The sequence below is a fragment of the Miniopterus schreibersii genome (genome assembly GCF_964146895.1).
Source record: "Miniopterus schreibersii genome assembly, chromosome: 2".
Lineage (NCBI taxonomy): Eukaryota > Metazoa > Chordata > Mammalia > Chiroptera > Miniopteridae > Miniopterus > Miniopterus schreibersii.
Window position 1 is genome coordinate 97209499 of NC_138102.1, and position 16721 is coordinate 97226219.

General features: G+C 39.5%; 1 protein-coding gene and 1 pseudogene across 3 annotated transcripts in view; one reads left to right on the forward strand and one right to left on the reverse strand.

The window, feature by feature from the left end:
* The window catches only part of MPHOSPH8 (M-phase phosphoprotein 8), a 48361-nt gene that overhangs the window by 7548 nt on the left and 24092 nt on the right, over positions 1-16721 (forward strand). For both annotated transcript variants that reach the window (XM_081126788.1, XM_081126789.1), the window contains exons 3-4: positions 14185-15024; positions 16132-16231. In XM_081126788.1, coding sequence (XP_080982914.1) covers positions 14185-15024; positions 16132-16231 — 940 coding nt within the window. The remainder of the gene's footprint in view (positions 1-14184; positions 15025-16131; positions 16232-16721) is intronic.
* On the reverse strand, positions 7314-8091 carry LOC308551958 (large ribosomal subunit protein eL8 pseudogene; annotated as a pseudogene). Its single transcript has one exon. The product of its transcript is annotated as a large ribosomal subunit protein eL8 pseudogene (transcript).

Below are 16721 nucleotides of genomic sequence, written 5' to 3' on the forward strand. Positions count from 1 at the left end.
ACCTCAATGTGGTTTTAATTTGCATTTCTCTGATAATTAGTTACATTGAGCATCTTTTCATATGTCTGTTGGCCACCTGGATATCCTCTTTAGAGAAGTATCTGTTCAGGTCCTTTGCCCATTTTTTAATTGGATTGTTTGTTTTTTTGTTGTTGAGTTTTATACATTCTTTATAAATTTTGAATATTAACCCCTTATCAAATGTATAGGCAAATAATATTCTCCCATTCAGGGGGTTGTCTTTTCATTTTGTTGATGGTTTCCTTTGTTGTGCAAAAACTCTTCAGTTTGGTGTAAGATACTTAAATTCCTTATCCTAATTTTAGAAAGCTACTTCTCCACTTAAAGTATCTTTTTATATGCTATCCTTCCTATTTCATAAATAATTTAAAATTCCAGGCACTACTAACATTTTGAATCTTTATAATAAGCATGAAATCTTGATTTTCTGTCTCAGGTCAGCTTTCTCACGGGTTGTTTATAAAGTATTACAGTATTTACATTGCTATGACTCTTCAGCCTAATCATTGAGGTGGTGTCAAAAAGGAATGTGGCAAAAATGCAACTGTTTGCAGACCTGTTAGTTTTGCCATTCATAAGCTTTTGCGATTCTTTGACTGTAGATAGAGAAATAAAGAGTCACCAGGAAAGACCTGGCCGGTGTTGCTCAGTGGTTGGAGTGTCGACCTGAGCGCCAAAGGGTCACCAGTTTGATTCTTGGTCAAGGGCACATATCTGGGTTGAAGGATCCTTCAGTAGGGGTGCGTGCAGGAGACAACCCATTGATGTGTCTTTCTCACATTGATGTTTCTCTCTCTTTCTCTCTCTTCCCTCCCTACCTGATTTCCACTTTTTCTTTAAAAAAAAATCAGTGGAAAAAATATCCTCAGGTAAGGTTTAACAGCAACAACAAAACAGAGTCAGTAGGAAAAAATTGCTTTGTTCATCTCTTTTTTAATCTTCACCCAAGGACTTTTTTTTATTGATGTGGAGGGGAGCATGGATGCGAAAAGAAACATTGATCAGTTGCCTCCTGTACTTCCCCTGACCGGGACCAAACTCGCAACCTTTTGGTATATGGGTTGATGCTCCACCCAAGTCACCCACCTAGCCAGGGCCTTTGTTCATCTCTCTGTCTGTGTTTGTATAAACAGCATATGTGCTGTCTTAGAAAGTCACGATATTTCCCAATTACTAAAGTTTTTTGTCTAATGGAGAGGTTTTACCATGGTAGCATCAGTCAGAATATTTGTGTGTTTTTTTTAATATTTGTGGAGTTTTTTTAAACAGTTTTTTATTGATTTCAGAGAGAAGAAGGGAAAGGGAGAGAAAGAGAAACATCGATGTGAGAGACACATCAGTTGGTTGCCTCCTGCATGCACCCTGGGAATCAAGCCTGCAACTGAGATACGTGCCCTTTGCCGGAATCGAACCCAGGACCCTTCAGTCCAAGAGCTGACTCTCTGACCACTGAGCAGCACCAGCTAGGGCTAGAAATAGTTTCTTAAAATAATTCAGAAATAGTTGTTAATGCTGTTTACCAGAAAATATACATGATGCAGAAAATGGTATTTGTTGCCCTTGCTGGGGTAGCTCGATTGGCTGGAGCATCATCCCATGCACCAGAAGGTTGCAGGTTGGATTTCGGGTTAGTGCACATACCTAGGTTGCAGGTTCAATCCCAGATCAGAATGCATACAGGAGGCAACTGATTGATGTTTCCCTCTCCATTCCTTTCTCTCAAGTCAATAAAAATATATCCTCGGGTGAAGATGAAAAAAACAAAGAAAAAAATGGTATTTGTTTATTAAAATTCTTAATCATTTAGCATTTGGATGTCTTTTTACCTTTTCACTATCAGGTGTTTTAAAGTAAAAAAGAAAATCATGGTGCTTTTTAATGTTCATATGTGTGATATGGTCCAGCCCTTCATTTTCAGTGGCCTGAAAACTGAAACTCTACAAATCAGGCAGCTTGCTTGCCTCATACTTTGGTGACTGATGTTATATAACACAGATGAACCTTGACTATACTTTTATAGCAACATTATACTGTTTTTGGATTTTTTCCCCCCTTGTTTTTAGGCATAGCTCTTTTTAAGTACACCTAGTGTGTCTTATGGCCAGACCTTTAAATGGTCATAGTTACACAAAGATAGGTAAAATGTAGCTTTTTTTCTTGAGGTACCTTGCAGGTTGTACCTATATGTTGTTTTCTTTTTTTGTTACTCGTCATCGGAGGATATTTTTTACATTGATTTTTAGAGGGGAAGGGAGGGAGGGGGGTGAGATAGATAGAGAGACTGGCACATTGATGTGAGAGAGACGCATCAATTGGTTGCCTCCTGCACCTGCCCCGACTGGGGGATCAAACCTGCAACCCAGGCACGTTGTCCTTCACCAGGAACTTAACCCACGACCCTTCCATTTGCAGGCCGATGCTAACCATTGAGCAACACTGGCCAGAGCATATGTGTTTTTAAGGGTGTACTTACTGTAACTAAGGATTTTGCCTTCTGCTTTTCTTTTAAAACAATTTTTAATCAACATATATTCCAAACAGCAAACATGTTTTTATCATGAAATAATTACCTGCACATTTAATACTCAGCTAAGAGATTAACTTTTTTTAAGATTTTTTATTGATTTTTAAAGAGAGAGAAGGGGAGAGGCAGAGAAAGAAACATCAATGTGAGAGTGGAACATCATTGGCTGCCTCCTGCATGACCCCTGCCAGGACGGAGCCTGCAGCCTGGGCATGTGCCTTGACTGGGAACCGAATGGCAACCTTTTGGTGCATGGGATGACACTTAACCAACTGAGCCACACTGGCCAGGGCTTGCCTTTAATTTTAAAATTTGAGAATAGCTTGCTTTTTGTTGTTGTTATGGTTGTTAGGGGTAACTTTCTGAAATACTTGTGTTTTGTTTGTTTTAGTGTAGCTTTAGAGTAATATCTGTATATACCCTTTTAACGTAAAATGAATTAGAATTTGCACATCCAGATAAGCATTTTGAAGAGTGTGCATTTTGTGAAGTAAACATTTATTTTTATAGTGCCATAGCCCAAAATGGTTTTAAATTTTTTCTTTGAAATTGCCTTCATGAGAATTTATAATGTTGTGTAAGATTATTTCTAGTGACACTTCCTGTTTTTACTCAGAATAGTTCTCAAGTGGTAACTGTTCTAAGAGTGCAAGAGTGTACTTCGAGTTGGTGGTTTCCAGAGGAGATGACACTGGGCATGTCTATTCTGTACATTTCACAAATTGTCACCAGTCACTCTGTCATCACACTTTCGTATACTGTATGGCTGAACATCCCCATAGAACAGGGTGTCACGTAAACAGTGACACAATTTGCTGGGTTAGCCTGTCTGTGCCTGCTGACTGGGTAAACAGTGACATAATTTGCTGGGTTAACCTGTCTGTGCCTGCTGACTTGGTATAATTACTGATACAGCCCCATTTTATTTTCAGAGTTGTCCTGATTTGGTTAATAATTATGTTTATTTTACTGGTGAGACTATTAAAATGAGTAAGATAAAGGTTGCGAATGTACTACAAGTGCTCAGACGTATGGTGTGTGATTTTATTTATTTTTAAAGTTAACACTAATTCCTTTCTATCATCTGATACTGTTGTCTGATGGCAGACAATAACTGTTTATCAGATGGCAAAGGATCTTTATGTCCTGACTTCAGTGAATCTTTCCAAGGATTCCATGGCTGGATTACCCAGGTACAGTGAACCTACCGATTCATTTAAAATATGGCCCTGTGGTTGAGTTGGCAACCCATGAAACTGGAGGTCATGGTTTGATTCCCAGTCAGGGCACATGCTCTGGTTGCGGGCTCGATTTCCAGTAGGAGTCGTGCAGGAGACAGCTTATCAATGCTTCTCATCATTGGTGTTTCTATCTCTCCCTTCCTCTCTGAAATCACTGAAAACATATTTTAAAATAAAGAAAGAAAATAAAATATAGCTCAGCCTTTCAAATAGAGTATTTTGATGCCTAAAATCAAACTGCTACGTTTACAAATTAGTTAAATCAACTCATTTTGTATTTAAAGCCGACAGGTTGTAACTCTCTTGGGGAATAGTCTGATGACCAAAGAAAAGGTTCTTTTTCAGAGTTCTTTGTAAAGGAGCCAGCATTAGAGCTCTTCCTGGATGACTGAGGAAGAATTAGAAAGACCAGGAGCTTACAAGTGACCCTGCCATCCTGTTGTAGTAATAGCTAAAGCAGCCACCAAACTGGGCAAGGAGCATTGCTGGGTGATGGGGACAGAGCAGACAGTAGATAAGGTACAGAACAGCTGTGGCAGTGAGGAGACTGCTCTAGTTGCTATGGAGGCTCCATTTTATAGTTGATGAGTGGAAACTCCCCAGAGGATCTCTATTTATACAGTTTAGAACTTTCAGAATTTTGGAAATATTTTATGTTGTTTTACCCGATAAAAAGGATAACTCCAACATCCATTTGCTAATTATCATGTTCATTCATTCAGAAATCCAGCTGTAATGTGTGTCCAACACTAAGAACACAGAAAAAGGTATGAGGTGTGATGTGTGCGTCTTCACGGAGCTCAGGGCAGGGTGTAGACGGGGGCAGGGGTGTTGAAGCAGGGACACACTCAGGTGGCTCTGCTGTGGAGAGTCAAACAGAGGAAGGAGTTACCGACTTTCTGAGATGAGCATGACAGTTACATACAGAGGATTCATTGTCCTAAGCCCTTAAACAAATGAGGAATTCAACACCCTTAGGAGGGTGTTTTAGGAAGGTGATTTTTAAAGAATTTTATTAAGGAAAGTTTGAACCTACTAAAATGGAGAAGGCAGTATTGCGAGACTGTTTTATCATTACCATGTTATTATCAGTGCTTTGACATTGTTCTTTTTCCTCTCAGTTCTCCCCCATCCCTTTTGATACGCTGGAGCATTTTAAAGGAAATTCCAGATGTCACATCACTTCACCCTGAAATATTTTAGTAGATAAAAGGAATTGTTAAAAATTACCCACTATATTCATTATCATACTGAGAAGTTTACACTTATTAATATCTATGAATGTGTTCAGTGTCCTCCAGTTGTCTCAAAACCAAAACATGTCTTTTTGTTGATTTGATTGAATTGGGATTTGAAAAAGTCCTATACATTATATATCATTGATAAACACTGAAATGTCTTTTTTTTTTATTGAATGACTAACTATTAGAAATGCTCCTCATTCATCAGTCAAATTCACATTGAAGTGGGAGGAGACAGTGCTGTCTGCGGCTCTGGGATTCCACTGCTATGACAACTTCTAGTTAAAAATGATTCCAAGCAGAGAGTATCGGAAACACATGAGATGCCCAGCGGAGACTGTCATCTAAAATCTCTTAATTTGTAACTGTTTCTACCCCTAACCTCTTCCTTTTTTCCCCATGTTGTTTATTTGATGAAGAAAACAGGTCATTTTTCTGTAGACTTTCCCATATTCTAGGTTTGGCTGAATGTGCTGTGCCTTTTAACATGTTCCTCTATTCCCCCTATTCCTGTAAGCTGATAGGTAGATAAAGGAAGCATGGATTATTTATTTTTTCAAGAAGTCATAAGTGATATTCATGTATCCCCATCACAGCCCATCAGAAAGCACATAATGTCTAGTTAACTCCCTCACAGTGAGATTGAAATGATTGTTGAAATGTGGTATTTTCCTTCTGCTCCATCATTAGGATGCTCATAACATTTGATGTGTAGGTTTTAGGAGCCACTGATGATCATTGCCTAGAACCATTAATTCATTAGAGGTTGGAAAATAGTAACTTTCTATTTCTGTCATTCCTTTTGCCTTTATTAGCAGGAATATAATTAATTCTGAAGTGGAGTGAGGTTGCTGGCAGGGAGAGGTGAGGAATTTAGGTAGTGTAGGTTGGAGCATTGATTCCATGTTCCACAGGATTTTGTGACTGATCTCATTTAGGGGAAAAAGTAGTGTCAGAGATGACTAAGATGACAAGTTTGGGAACCTGCATAAATGGTGGTGTATTTAGGGAATGGTCCAGTTTTGAATACATTACTTATTTGTCATCCAAGTCTCCCACTGGAAATACGGACTTGAGTTGAAGAGAAGGATTTGGACTGGAAATGTAAATGGGGGGATTGTAGAGGCTGCAGGATAGTGTTTATTATTAATTACTATGTCCAATTAATCTGATTGACTAAGAATTTTGAAAAAATCAGTTTTATAAATCTTGTTTAAAAATATTTTTGCAGTAATATCATACACCTAGCAAGATTAAATTTATTCCTCCTCTTTCCCCCTTCTTTTTCCTGTATTGTTTTGGTAAATGTAAGTAAAACCAGGCTATTCAGTTTGGAAATAAGGTCAGCACAAGTCCTTAGCAGCATTATTTTCAAGGAGATGGATGGCAGTGGTAAACTCTTCAGGACTGAGGGAAATTGAGAAAGTAGAAATCATTCAGTACTCCTACAGAAATTACTTTAAACAGAGGGGTAGCCCTGACCAGTGTGGTTCAGTTGTTTGGAGCATTGTCCTGTGCACTGGAAGGTCGTGGGTTCTATTCCCAGTCAGGGCACATACCTAGGTTGTGGGTTCAGTCCCCTGTTGGGACATGTGCAGGAGGCAGCCGTTTGATGTGTGCCTCTCACATTGATGTTTCTCTGTTTCCCTCTCCTCCTATCCCTCCCCCCCTTCCTCCCTAAGATTAATATTTAAAAATTACATAAACGCATCTCTTTAAAAAAAAAAAAGGGTAGTTGTAGGGTGAGGACACAATAACTTCAGAGCACATTGCAAACTATATCTTAAATTCTTCAGCGTGTCTCATAACAACAGAGATGTCCTCAGGGAAATTCAAATTCCTCACTGTGACATATCAGTAGTGTTACATCAGCAACACTGCCTTCTGATTCCAGCTGACACATCACTGAATTCATTTGGATTCCCCCATTGTCCCTGAAGGTCCTTTATTGCTTCCTGTCATGCAGGGTATTTCATCTCATGTCTTTGTAGTTTCCTGTCCTCTAGAATACATCCATAGCCTATCGTCTTTCATGATGTGGGCAGTTTTTTATGAGTCTAGGCCAGTTGTTTCATAGAAAGATGTTAAAATTGGATTAAATGAATGCTAATTGTTAAATCACAAATAAACAGCATTTTAAAAATTTGGAATAAGACTATTTGTTTTTTCTTGATTAGATTCAGTGTAGTGTTTTTGTTGTTGTTTTCTTTGGCTGAAGGAGACTTTTTATTACTTTTATGTACAGAAAACTCAACAGTGCACACTAAGCCCAGCTTGGTGGCCAGTTCCTTAGCCTTGGCCTTTTCCACTTGGAAATGCGAGCCACTGACTTTGGACCCAGGACATTGCCTCCCTAGTGGCGGAGGATCTCATCGTATCTGTCATTGTAACTGGTCCTGATAGCTTCCACCAGCTTAGCCAGAGCGCCTTTGTCTTCTGAGTTAATCTCTGTGAAGGCAACGGCGGTGCAGGTCTTCCTGTGGACAAGCCGTCCCAGCCTGGCCTTCCCCTTGATAATGCAGTAGGGAATGCCCATCCTCCGGCACAGGGCAGGCAGGAGGACAACCAACTCGATGGGGTCCAGGTCATGGGCAGTCACCACCAGCTGGGCTTTCTTGTTCTCCACCAGGTGACCGTGTTAACCGCTGCTCAAAGGACAGGTGACCTCTTGTTGGGGACATCGCTTTTGCTGGCAGCTTTTTTCTCAGCCCAGGCCAACAGTTGCTGCTTCTTTTCTTGCTTCATCTCTGGTCTGTACTTGTGGGCCAGCTTAAGTAGCTGAGGAGCTATTTGGCAGTCCAAGGCCTGGGTGAACTGGTTCATGGCAGGAGGCAGTTTCAGACACTTGTAGAGAATAGCCCTTTGCCGCTGCAGCCAAATGTAGTGGGGCCATTTGGCAAAGCTGGTGAGGTCCCTTTTGGGCAGGATGTCCTGTCCAATGCCAAAATTCTTGGGCCTTTTCTCAAGTGGGATTGACAACCTTCTTGGCCTCCTGCTTCACGACAGCAGGGACTGGCGTCACCTTCTTCCCCTTGGCCTTCTTTCCTTTCGGCATCTTGGGCAGCAAGAGGAGAGAGCCAGTGTAGTGTATATTAATTACATCAAGATATGATGTCAGCCTGGCTGGAGTGGCTCTGTTGGTTGAGTGTCGTTCCCTGCACCTAAAGATTGCTGGCTTGATTCCTGGTCAGGGCACATGCCTGGGTTGCAGGTTCGATCCCTGGTTGGGGTATGTACCTAAGGCAACCAATTGATGTATCTTTTTGTTTTGATTGATTTCAGAGGGAGGAAGGGAGAGGGAGAGGGAGGGAGAGAGAGAGAGAGAAACATCAGTGATCAGAGAGAATCATTCATCGGATGCCTTCTGAACGCCCCCTGCTGGGGATTGAGGCCGCAACCCGGGCATGTGCCCTGACTGGGAATTGAACCTTGATCTCTTGGATCATAGGTTGATAACTCAGCCGCTGAGCTATGCCGGCTGAGCACCAATTGATGTTTCTTACATTAGTGTTTCTCTCTCTGTCTCCATCTCCCTCCCCCTCCCTTCCTCTCTCCAAGCATGTCCTAGGGTGAGGATTAAAAAAAAAAAAGATGATGTCAGTTTTCTAATTTTTGCTGATTATGAATTATACTTGTATGATAATTAAGCCCATTGGTTTTTTTTCTCCCTTTTTATTTCATTTTTATTTATTTATTTTTTAAAATATATCTTTATTGATTTCAGAGAGAGGAAAGGAAAGGGAGAGAGATATGGAAACATCAGTGATGAGAGAGTCATCATTGATCAGCTGCCTCCTGCATACCCCCGACTGGGGATCGAGCATGCAACCCAGGCATGTGCCCTGACCAGGCAACCAGTTGATGTTTCTTTTTGTTTTTATTGATTGATTTCAGAGAGAGAGAAAGAGAGAGAGAGAGAAACATCAGTGATGAGAAAGAATCATTTAACTGAAACGTTATCGCCTGGATCCTAGGTCGATGCTGAACTGCTGAGCCATGCCCAGGAAGGCTTATTTTATTTTTTAAATCTTTGTTGTTGAGAGTATTACAGATGTCCCCCTTTTTCCTCCGCTTTGCCCCCTCCACCCAAATTTAGCCCCACCCCAGGCCTTCACCTTATTGTTTGTGTCGATGAGTAATGCATGTATGCATATAAGTTCTTTGGTTAATCTCTTTCTACCCCTTTACCCCCTTCCAAGATTCGTCAATCTGTTCCACGTTTCCATACCTCCGGTTCTATTTTATTCATCATTTATTTTGTTCATTAGATTCCTTGTTCGTTTATGTTGATTTTGAGATTCAATTGTTGATAGGTGTGTATTTATTACCATTTTATTGTTCATATTTTTTATCTTTTTTCCTTCTTAAAGAAGACACTTTAACATTTTATGTAATATTTGTTTGGTGGTGATGAACTTCTTTAGCTTTTTCTTGTCTGGGACACTCTTTATCTGACCTTCAATTCTAAATGATAGCTTTGCTGGGTAGAATGATCTTGGTTGTAGGTCTTTTGAATATTTCTTGCCACTCCCTCTGACTTGCAAAGTTTCTGTTGAGAAATCACCTGACAGTCATATGGGCACTACCCTGTAGGTAAGTAACTGATTTTCTCTTGCTACTTTTAAGAATTTCTCTTTGTCTTTAACCTTTGGCATTTGAATTATGATGTGTTTTGGTGTGGGCCTCTTTGGGTTCCTCTTGTTTGGGACTCTCTGTGCTTCCTGGACTTGTATGTCTATTTCTTTCACCAGGTAAGGGAAGTTTTCCTTCATTATTTTTGAAATAGGTTTTCAATTTCTTGCTCCCTCTCTTCTCCTTCCAGTATTCCCATGATGGGAATGTTAGTATGCTGGAAGTTGTTCCAGAGGCTCCTTACGCTATCTTCGTATTTTTTGGATTCTTTTGTCTTTTTGTTGTTTTGATTGGATGTTTTTTGCCTTCTTGAATTCCAAATTGCTGATTTAATGTTCAGTGTCATCTACTCTACTGTTGATTCCCTTTAAATTATTCTTCATTTCAGCTAGTGTATCCTTCATTTTTGACTGGTCCTTTTTTATATTATTGATGTTCTCACTGTTTCTTGAAGTACTCATTAAGTTTCTTGAACATCCTTATAACCATTGTTTTGAACTCTGTATCTGATACTTTGCTTGCTTCCGTTTCATTTAGTTCTTTTTCCGGAGATTTCTTTTGTCCTTTCGTTTGTGACATGTTTCTTTGTCTCCGCATTTAGGCTGCTTCCAGGTGTTTGTTTCTATGTATTAGGCAGAGCTGCCTTGTCTCCTAGAATTGTTAGAATGGCCTTGTGTAGTAGGTGTCCTATAGGGCCCAGTGGCTCAGCCTCACCCGTCACCTGAGCTGGGCACTCTAGGTGCTCCCCTGTGTGGGCTCTGTGTACTGTCCTGTTGTAGTTGAGCCTTGATTGCTGTTGGTGTCACTTGGAGGATTGACCCCCAGGCCAGTTGGTTGTGCAGACTAGCTGCTGCTACAGTGGAAGAGCTACTGTGCTGGAGATACCCTTATGGAGCAGGACTTGCTTCAGTGGGGCTTTGTTGCTCACTGAGTCTTCCCCTTCAGTGTGTTGCTCATGGATGTGGTAGGACTGTAATCTGTTCTGGTGTTCAGCTGACCACTGGGTGCACTGGGACCTCCCATGAAGTTCAGTCAGCTACTGCCTATGCATTGTTTGGGACCACCTGCCATGAGTTATAGAGCTGTCTGCAAATGGCTGCTACTTGTATTGGGCTTAGAGGTGCTTAGGACAGGCCAAGCTATGAACCTTGCAAGGCAGACTGCTGCTAGTGCCAGGCCTGGGGCCACTTATCAAGAGGTGTCAGGCACTCTGAGTCCAGCTACTGCTTGTTTGAGAGATTTTAGGAAAGTCTGAAGCTTGGGCTAGGATAGGCCATTCATATGGAAAGACCACTGCAAACAGTTTGCCTGGGGCTGCAAATTGAATGGGGCGGGGTCTCAGGGAATCATCAGAGCCAGGTTGATGGAGACTCAAATATGGCATCTGCCTATTGGCACTATGGCATGAGGTCTCAGCATAGAAACAGTGACCTCTGCCAGCACTTTTGTCTGGGAGAAAGCTGCCCCTCAGTTCTTGCCCTGATGCCAGATAATTTAGTTCCTCCTCATATATCCCTGGTGCCTTTCAAGCTGCTGCCCCAGTGCTGGAGCTCAGAGGGAGTGAGTTCAAGTAAGTCTGTGCACATGCCCTTTGCGAGGAACTGCCTGGGACTCCAGCGGCCCTCAATGTCACTTAACCACAATCCTCGCTGGTTTTTACAGCCCAAAGTTACAGAGACTTCTTTTCTTGGTACTGGAACCCTGGGCACAGGGATCTGGTGTGGAGTTTGGACCCCTTACTCCTCACAGGAGAATTCCACAGCCAAGATATCCCTCCTTATTTAAGAAAACCCACAGTGGGTGTTGGACCAGCCCATTCTGCGCCTCTGCCCCTCCTACCAGTCTCATTGTGGCTTCTTCTTTAAGTCTCTAGTTGCAGGACTTCCATTCAGGTGTTTCTGGATGCTAGTTCTTCTGTGGTTTAGTTGTAATTTTGATGTGGTTGTGGAAGGAGGTGAGTACCAAATTTACCTATTCCGCCATCTTTACTGGATGCCTTCTCTCTTTTTAAAAATACCTTTTGATACCCTACCCTGTTTGGCTCAGTGGTTAGAGCATCGGCCTGTGGACTAAAGGGTCCTAAATTCGATTCCAGCCAAGGGTACATACCTCAGTTGCAGGCTCAATCCCTGGCTCCGGTCAGGGGGAGTGCAGGAGGCAACCAATCAATGTGTGTCTCCTCACATCGAATTTTCTCTCTCTCTCTTTCCCTTCCACTCTCTCTGAAAAAGCGATGGAAAAAATATCCTCAGGTGAGGATTAAAAAAACCCTACCTTTTTACTTTTAAAATATTAAGTAACATGATAATAAATCTAACTAAAATACAATGGAACCTTGGTTCTCAAAACTCAATTTGTTCCAGAAGGCTGTTTGTGAAGTGATTTGTTTGAAAGCCAAGTCATTTTTTCCCATTACAAAGAGTGTAAATTGAGTTAATTCATTTCAGACCCCCAAATGATTCTGTTTTAACCTTTCTTATATACAGTAGTTGTCTAATGTACTGTTTAATCTATAAACAAACTGTTCTTAAATTTATTTAACCACCCCATAGTAGCCTTAAACAGATCACTTTCAGCACTTGTTCCAGGGATGTCTTTCAGGAAGCCAAATCTGCAGCATTTTTGCTTTTTCACATGTCATTGCCTCCGAAACACTGTCACAAGCCAACTGCTTTTCATTTATGCAAATCAAAAAGTTTTTCTACCTCTTTAATTAACTGTGGTCATTGTTTCTTTCACACCATTAGCAACATTAACCCTGTTTATGGCCTCTTAATGTTTGAAAATTGTGCTAATCATCCATTTGCCAGCAACAAAAGCAAAATAAAAACACAGAAACCTTCACAGCACAATTTCTTGAGACGTTACTAGAGCATTCTCTCCTTTGTGGCCTGAGAGACACTTTTTGTCATGCTGGTGTATCAGCATGAAAGGGTTGTCAGGTCAAAATTGAAGCTTGTTCAACAAGAAAGACATTTTGAACTGTGAACAGCTTGGTCGAGAACCGAATTGCTCGAGATGGGAGACAATCAAGAACTGACATTTGACTGTAATCTTTGAAAGGGTGAGAATCTCTTATTCTCCAACAACCCTTCGCCCCATGATTTTAAAACACTTGGGTGATTCTTGCCTCAGTTAATTATTACTGTGGTGGTTACAAAATACTGATTTTTCTATTTCTGTATTTTTTAGTCTGTGCCTGTAAAGGGCACTCCTCCCTCTCTCTTAAGTTTTCTTAGTGTCAGTACACTCATGGAATCTTTTTAGTCAATGTGTTATGTCTATTGTCCTCCTCTCATTCTCACTGGCTATCAATCTGGCTCCCTTTTTATACCCTGACAACACTGGTTCCTGTCAACATTATCTGTATTGACTTAGAACAGCAATGATTAGGAATTAGCTTCAGATTTGTTACACCCAGTGAAATTTTATACTGTAAAATTTCAAATTTATTTGCAGGTTTTTTTGTGCTTATAAGGTTTACTGAAGGTGTTTAGTGTTAAAGTTACTTAATTATTTTGTGTTTTTTCCTCGTGGTTATATTATCAATTTGATAAACAGGTTCATTGATTTGTTAATTAGTATCTACTTTTTCCGTACTTCCCTGTCCCTCCATACCTAATTTGAAGTACAGTTAACCCTTGAACATTATGGGTTTGAACTGCACAGGTCCACTTATATGTGGATTTTCTCAGTAAATATACTGTCAGCCCAGCCCTCTCATTTCTCAGTTTTCTCATGTGCAGATTCAACTGGGGAGTCTGTGGATGTGAGGGCCCACTGTGTATACATTGATCTGTGCCATTTTATATAAGGGACTTGAGCATCCACGGATCTTTGTATCTGTAGGGGTTGGGAGTCCTGGAACAAGTCTCCCATGAATACTGAGGCACGACTGTAAAGTTTTGGGGGATTCAAAGTTATACTCTAATTTTTGAGTATGTGGAGTCAGTGCCCCTAACTCCTTTGTTGTTCAAGGATCACCTGTGTATAACAAAAATCAGTTGCGAGGTGAGATTTGGGTGCCATCTTTACTCATTCCATATACAACAGTGAAGTTTAAGCTTATGAACATTCTGGGACCCAGAATCTTAAAAATACAAAACAAACAAAAATCCTTCGTGTTTGGATTGGTAACTACTTTTTTGGCAATCAAGAAAGTCTGAACAAATTACTTGGTGTTTTGGAGAATTTTGAGGCTCAAATCATGTTCAAACCACCACCACCATACATAAGCTTGTTATTGTTCACTTCTGCTTTAGTTTCAGACCCTCAGCAACGCTAACAGCTTTTGTTTCTCTCTCTGTGTTTATCTGCTCTTTTAAATTGAGGCTTATCACTACTAAGAGTTATTTGCTAAATCAGAGATATAAGTAATATTAAATAGCTTCTGTTTACATAAATAATTTTAAGGAGTTGAGAAACTGCTGGGGGAAAAAGCCATTTTTACCTTATATCAGTACTACTTTTCTAAACCTTTCAAATTACTGTGTTAATGAGTATTCAAATATTTTCTATTTTATAGAGACTCTCTTTAAATAATGACATATTTGAGGCAAACTCGGATAGCGATCAGCAAAGTGAGACAAAAGAGGATACTTCTCCAAAAAAGAAAAAGAAAAAATTAAGGCAGAGAGAAGAGAAAAGCCCCGATGATCTGAAAAAGAAAAAAGCAAAGACTGGGAAACTAAAAGAGAAATCCAAACCAGACTTGGAGAGCTGTGAAATTTCATTTTTTGACTTAAGGACAAAGAAAAGAATTTCGGAAGCCAAAGAAGAATTAAAGGAATCCAAAAAGCCCAAAAAAGACGATATAAAAGAAACTAAGGAATTAAAGAAAGTTAAAAAGGGTGAAACAAGAGATTTAAAGACTAAAATAAAAGAAGATTCCAAAGAAAACAGAAAAACCAAAAAAGAGAAATGTGTTGAATCTCATTTGGAGTCTGAATCAGGTGTATGTAATGATTCCCCCTTTCAGGAGGGGTACAGTGAAGATTTACAGTCTGAGAACAGAGAAGAGAAACTAAGGATTAAAAGTATACAAGACAAAGCAGGGCCAGATGCAGCTCAAGATGTTTTGGATAAACACCTGGACAGCTCTGGAAGTGCTGATGAAGATGCTGATGTGAGAGGAAAGAGAAACAAAAAGAAACCCAGAAAGGCTGAGGAACTTAGAGAGAGCAAAAAGCTAGAAAACAAGAACCTTTCTTTAGAGAAGAAAAATGCACATAAAAAGCAAAGAAATCAAGACAAAAGCAGAAGTACCACAGAGTTAGATAATCTGACATCTGCACTGGCCCAGACACAAAAGGGTTCAAGGGTGGGTGGGGAAGAGAGGGGCCTCTGGTCCACTGACTCTGCTGAAGTGAGTACTGGTTGGGGTTAATTGGTTGAAGGACTATGTTTTAAAATCTTACAGAATAAGGGATATTCCCATCTAGCTGTCAGTCTTTTGAGTGTTCGGGAAGTTTCACAAATAATGAGGAAACAGTGGAACTGTAAGAACAATTTTTCTCCCCTTAGGGAGTTACTTAATAGTGTTACATTATGTAAAGCTTAGAGCTTCTTCAGCTTGTCTTACTAACTTTTTACATCCTACTTCATATTTTCCCCTTTTTTTGCCTTAAGAATAGAACACTTTTCACTTAAATAATAGTGCACAGAGGGAACTAACATTAAGTCTTTTCTCACAAAAATATATTAGTTTACTCCCTTATTTAAAAAATTATTTTCTATTTTGAACAAAAATTAAGAAAAATTTTCATATGAGTTTTCAAAATGGAAATATTTTACATGTTACAAAGGTATTCATGTATCAAGGGCTATAAAAATGATAATTTTTAATTTCCTTTTTCCCAGCTTTGTAAACTTAAGGAAGTTATTTTCAAGGGAGAAAGAGTTATGTAGACATATTTATGGCAGTGTTATCTTCACTAAAATGAATACCAATCTGTCTAGCCATGAGGAAACTGGTTAAAAATTTTTTGTATCAACTTCAGAACTAATATATCCACAGAAATATTAATTATGAGGTCAGTGTAGCCAAAAATAAGAATTGAAAAAATTTTATGGTTAAGAAAACTGTACATACATCTGAACCCAGTGATGTAAAAATATCTATACAGTGTAACTTTAAAAAGTGAATATTAAGCAAGAAAACTGCAAAATTAGTAAGCTCAGAAGGCAGAATGAGCAGAAATAAAAAGGTTTGGTTAGGAGGATTGTAGGGTAAAGTTTTTTTGGAATTTTTTTTATTTTTTAAGAATAAAAAAATTCTTAACGGAGAGTTGAGGAAATTGGTGTTGGGTTTTGATTTTGATGTTTTGTAAATTATGGTTGAGGGATAATCTCAATTGATGTGAACAAGATTTAATCATCAGGGTCAGGTGCCATTGGCACACAGAGGTGTTACTGTCAAGTGGTATGAGCTCTTATCTGTTACTGTTCTGGGTCTTACATGTATCTCTTTCAGGAGAAAGAGACCAAAAAAAATGAACCCAAAGAAAAATATCAAAAAAGGCAGGATTTGGACAAGGAAGAAAAAGGCCGCAAAGAGCCAAAGGGATTAAAGAGTGAGTGTTAATACTACCATTTACCATTGTTATCTTTTATACAAGGAATTTAATTTACTGTGAGAACACTCTTCTAACCTGCAGTGTCACAGAACTGTAAAATGTCTCTTTTTAAAAATTTTTAAACCATTTTAATTTTTCAGTTACAGTTGACATACATTATATTAGTTTCAGGTGTACACCCCAGTGATTAGACATTATATAACTTACTAAGTGATCATCCCAATAAATCTCACACCCATCTGACACCATACGTAGTTATTAGAATATTATTGACTATATTCTCTATGCAGTACTTTCCATCCCCATGACTATTCTGTAACAACCAATTTGTACTTTTAATCCCTTCACCTTTTTCACTCACCCCCCCAACTTCATCCCATCTGACAACCTTCAGAATGTTCTCTGTATATGGGAGTCTGTTTCTGTTCTGCTTGTTCATTCGTTTTGTTTTTTAGATTCAATTGATAGATATGTATTTATTGCCATT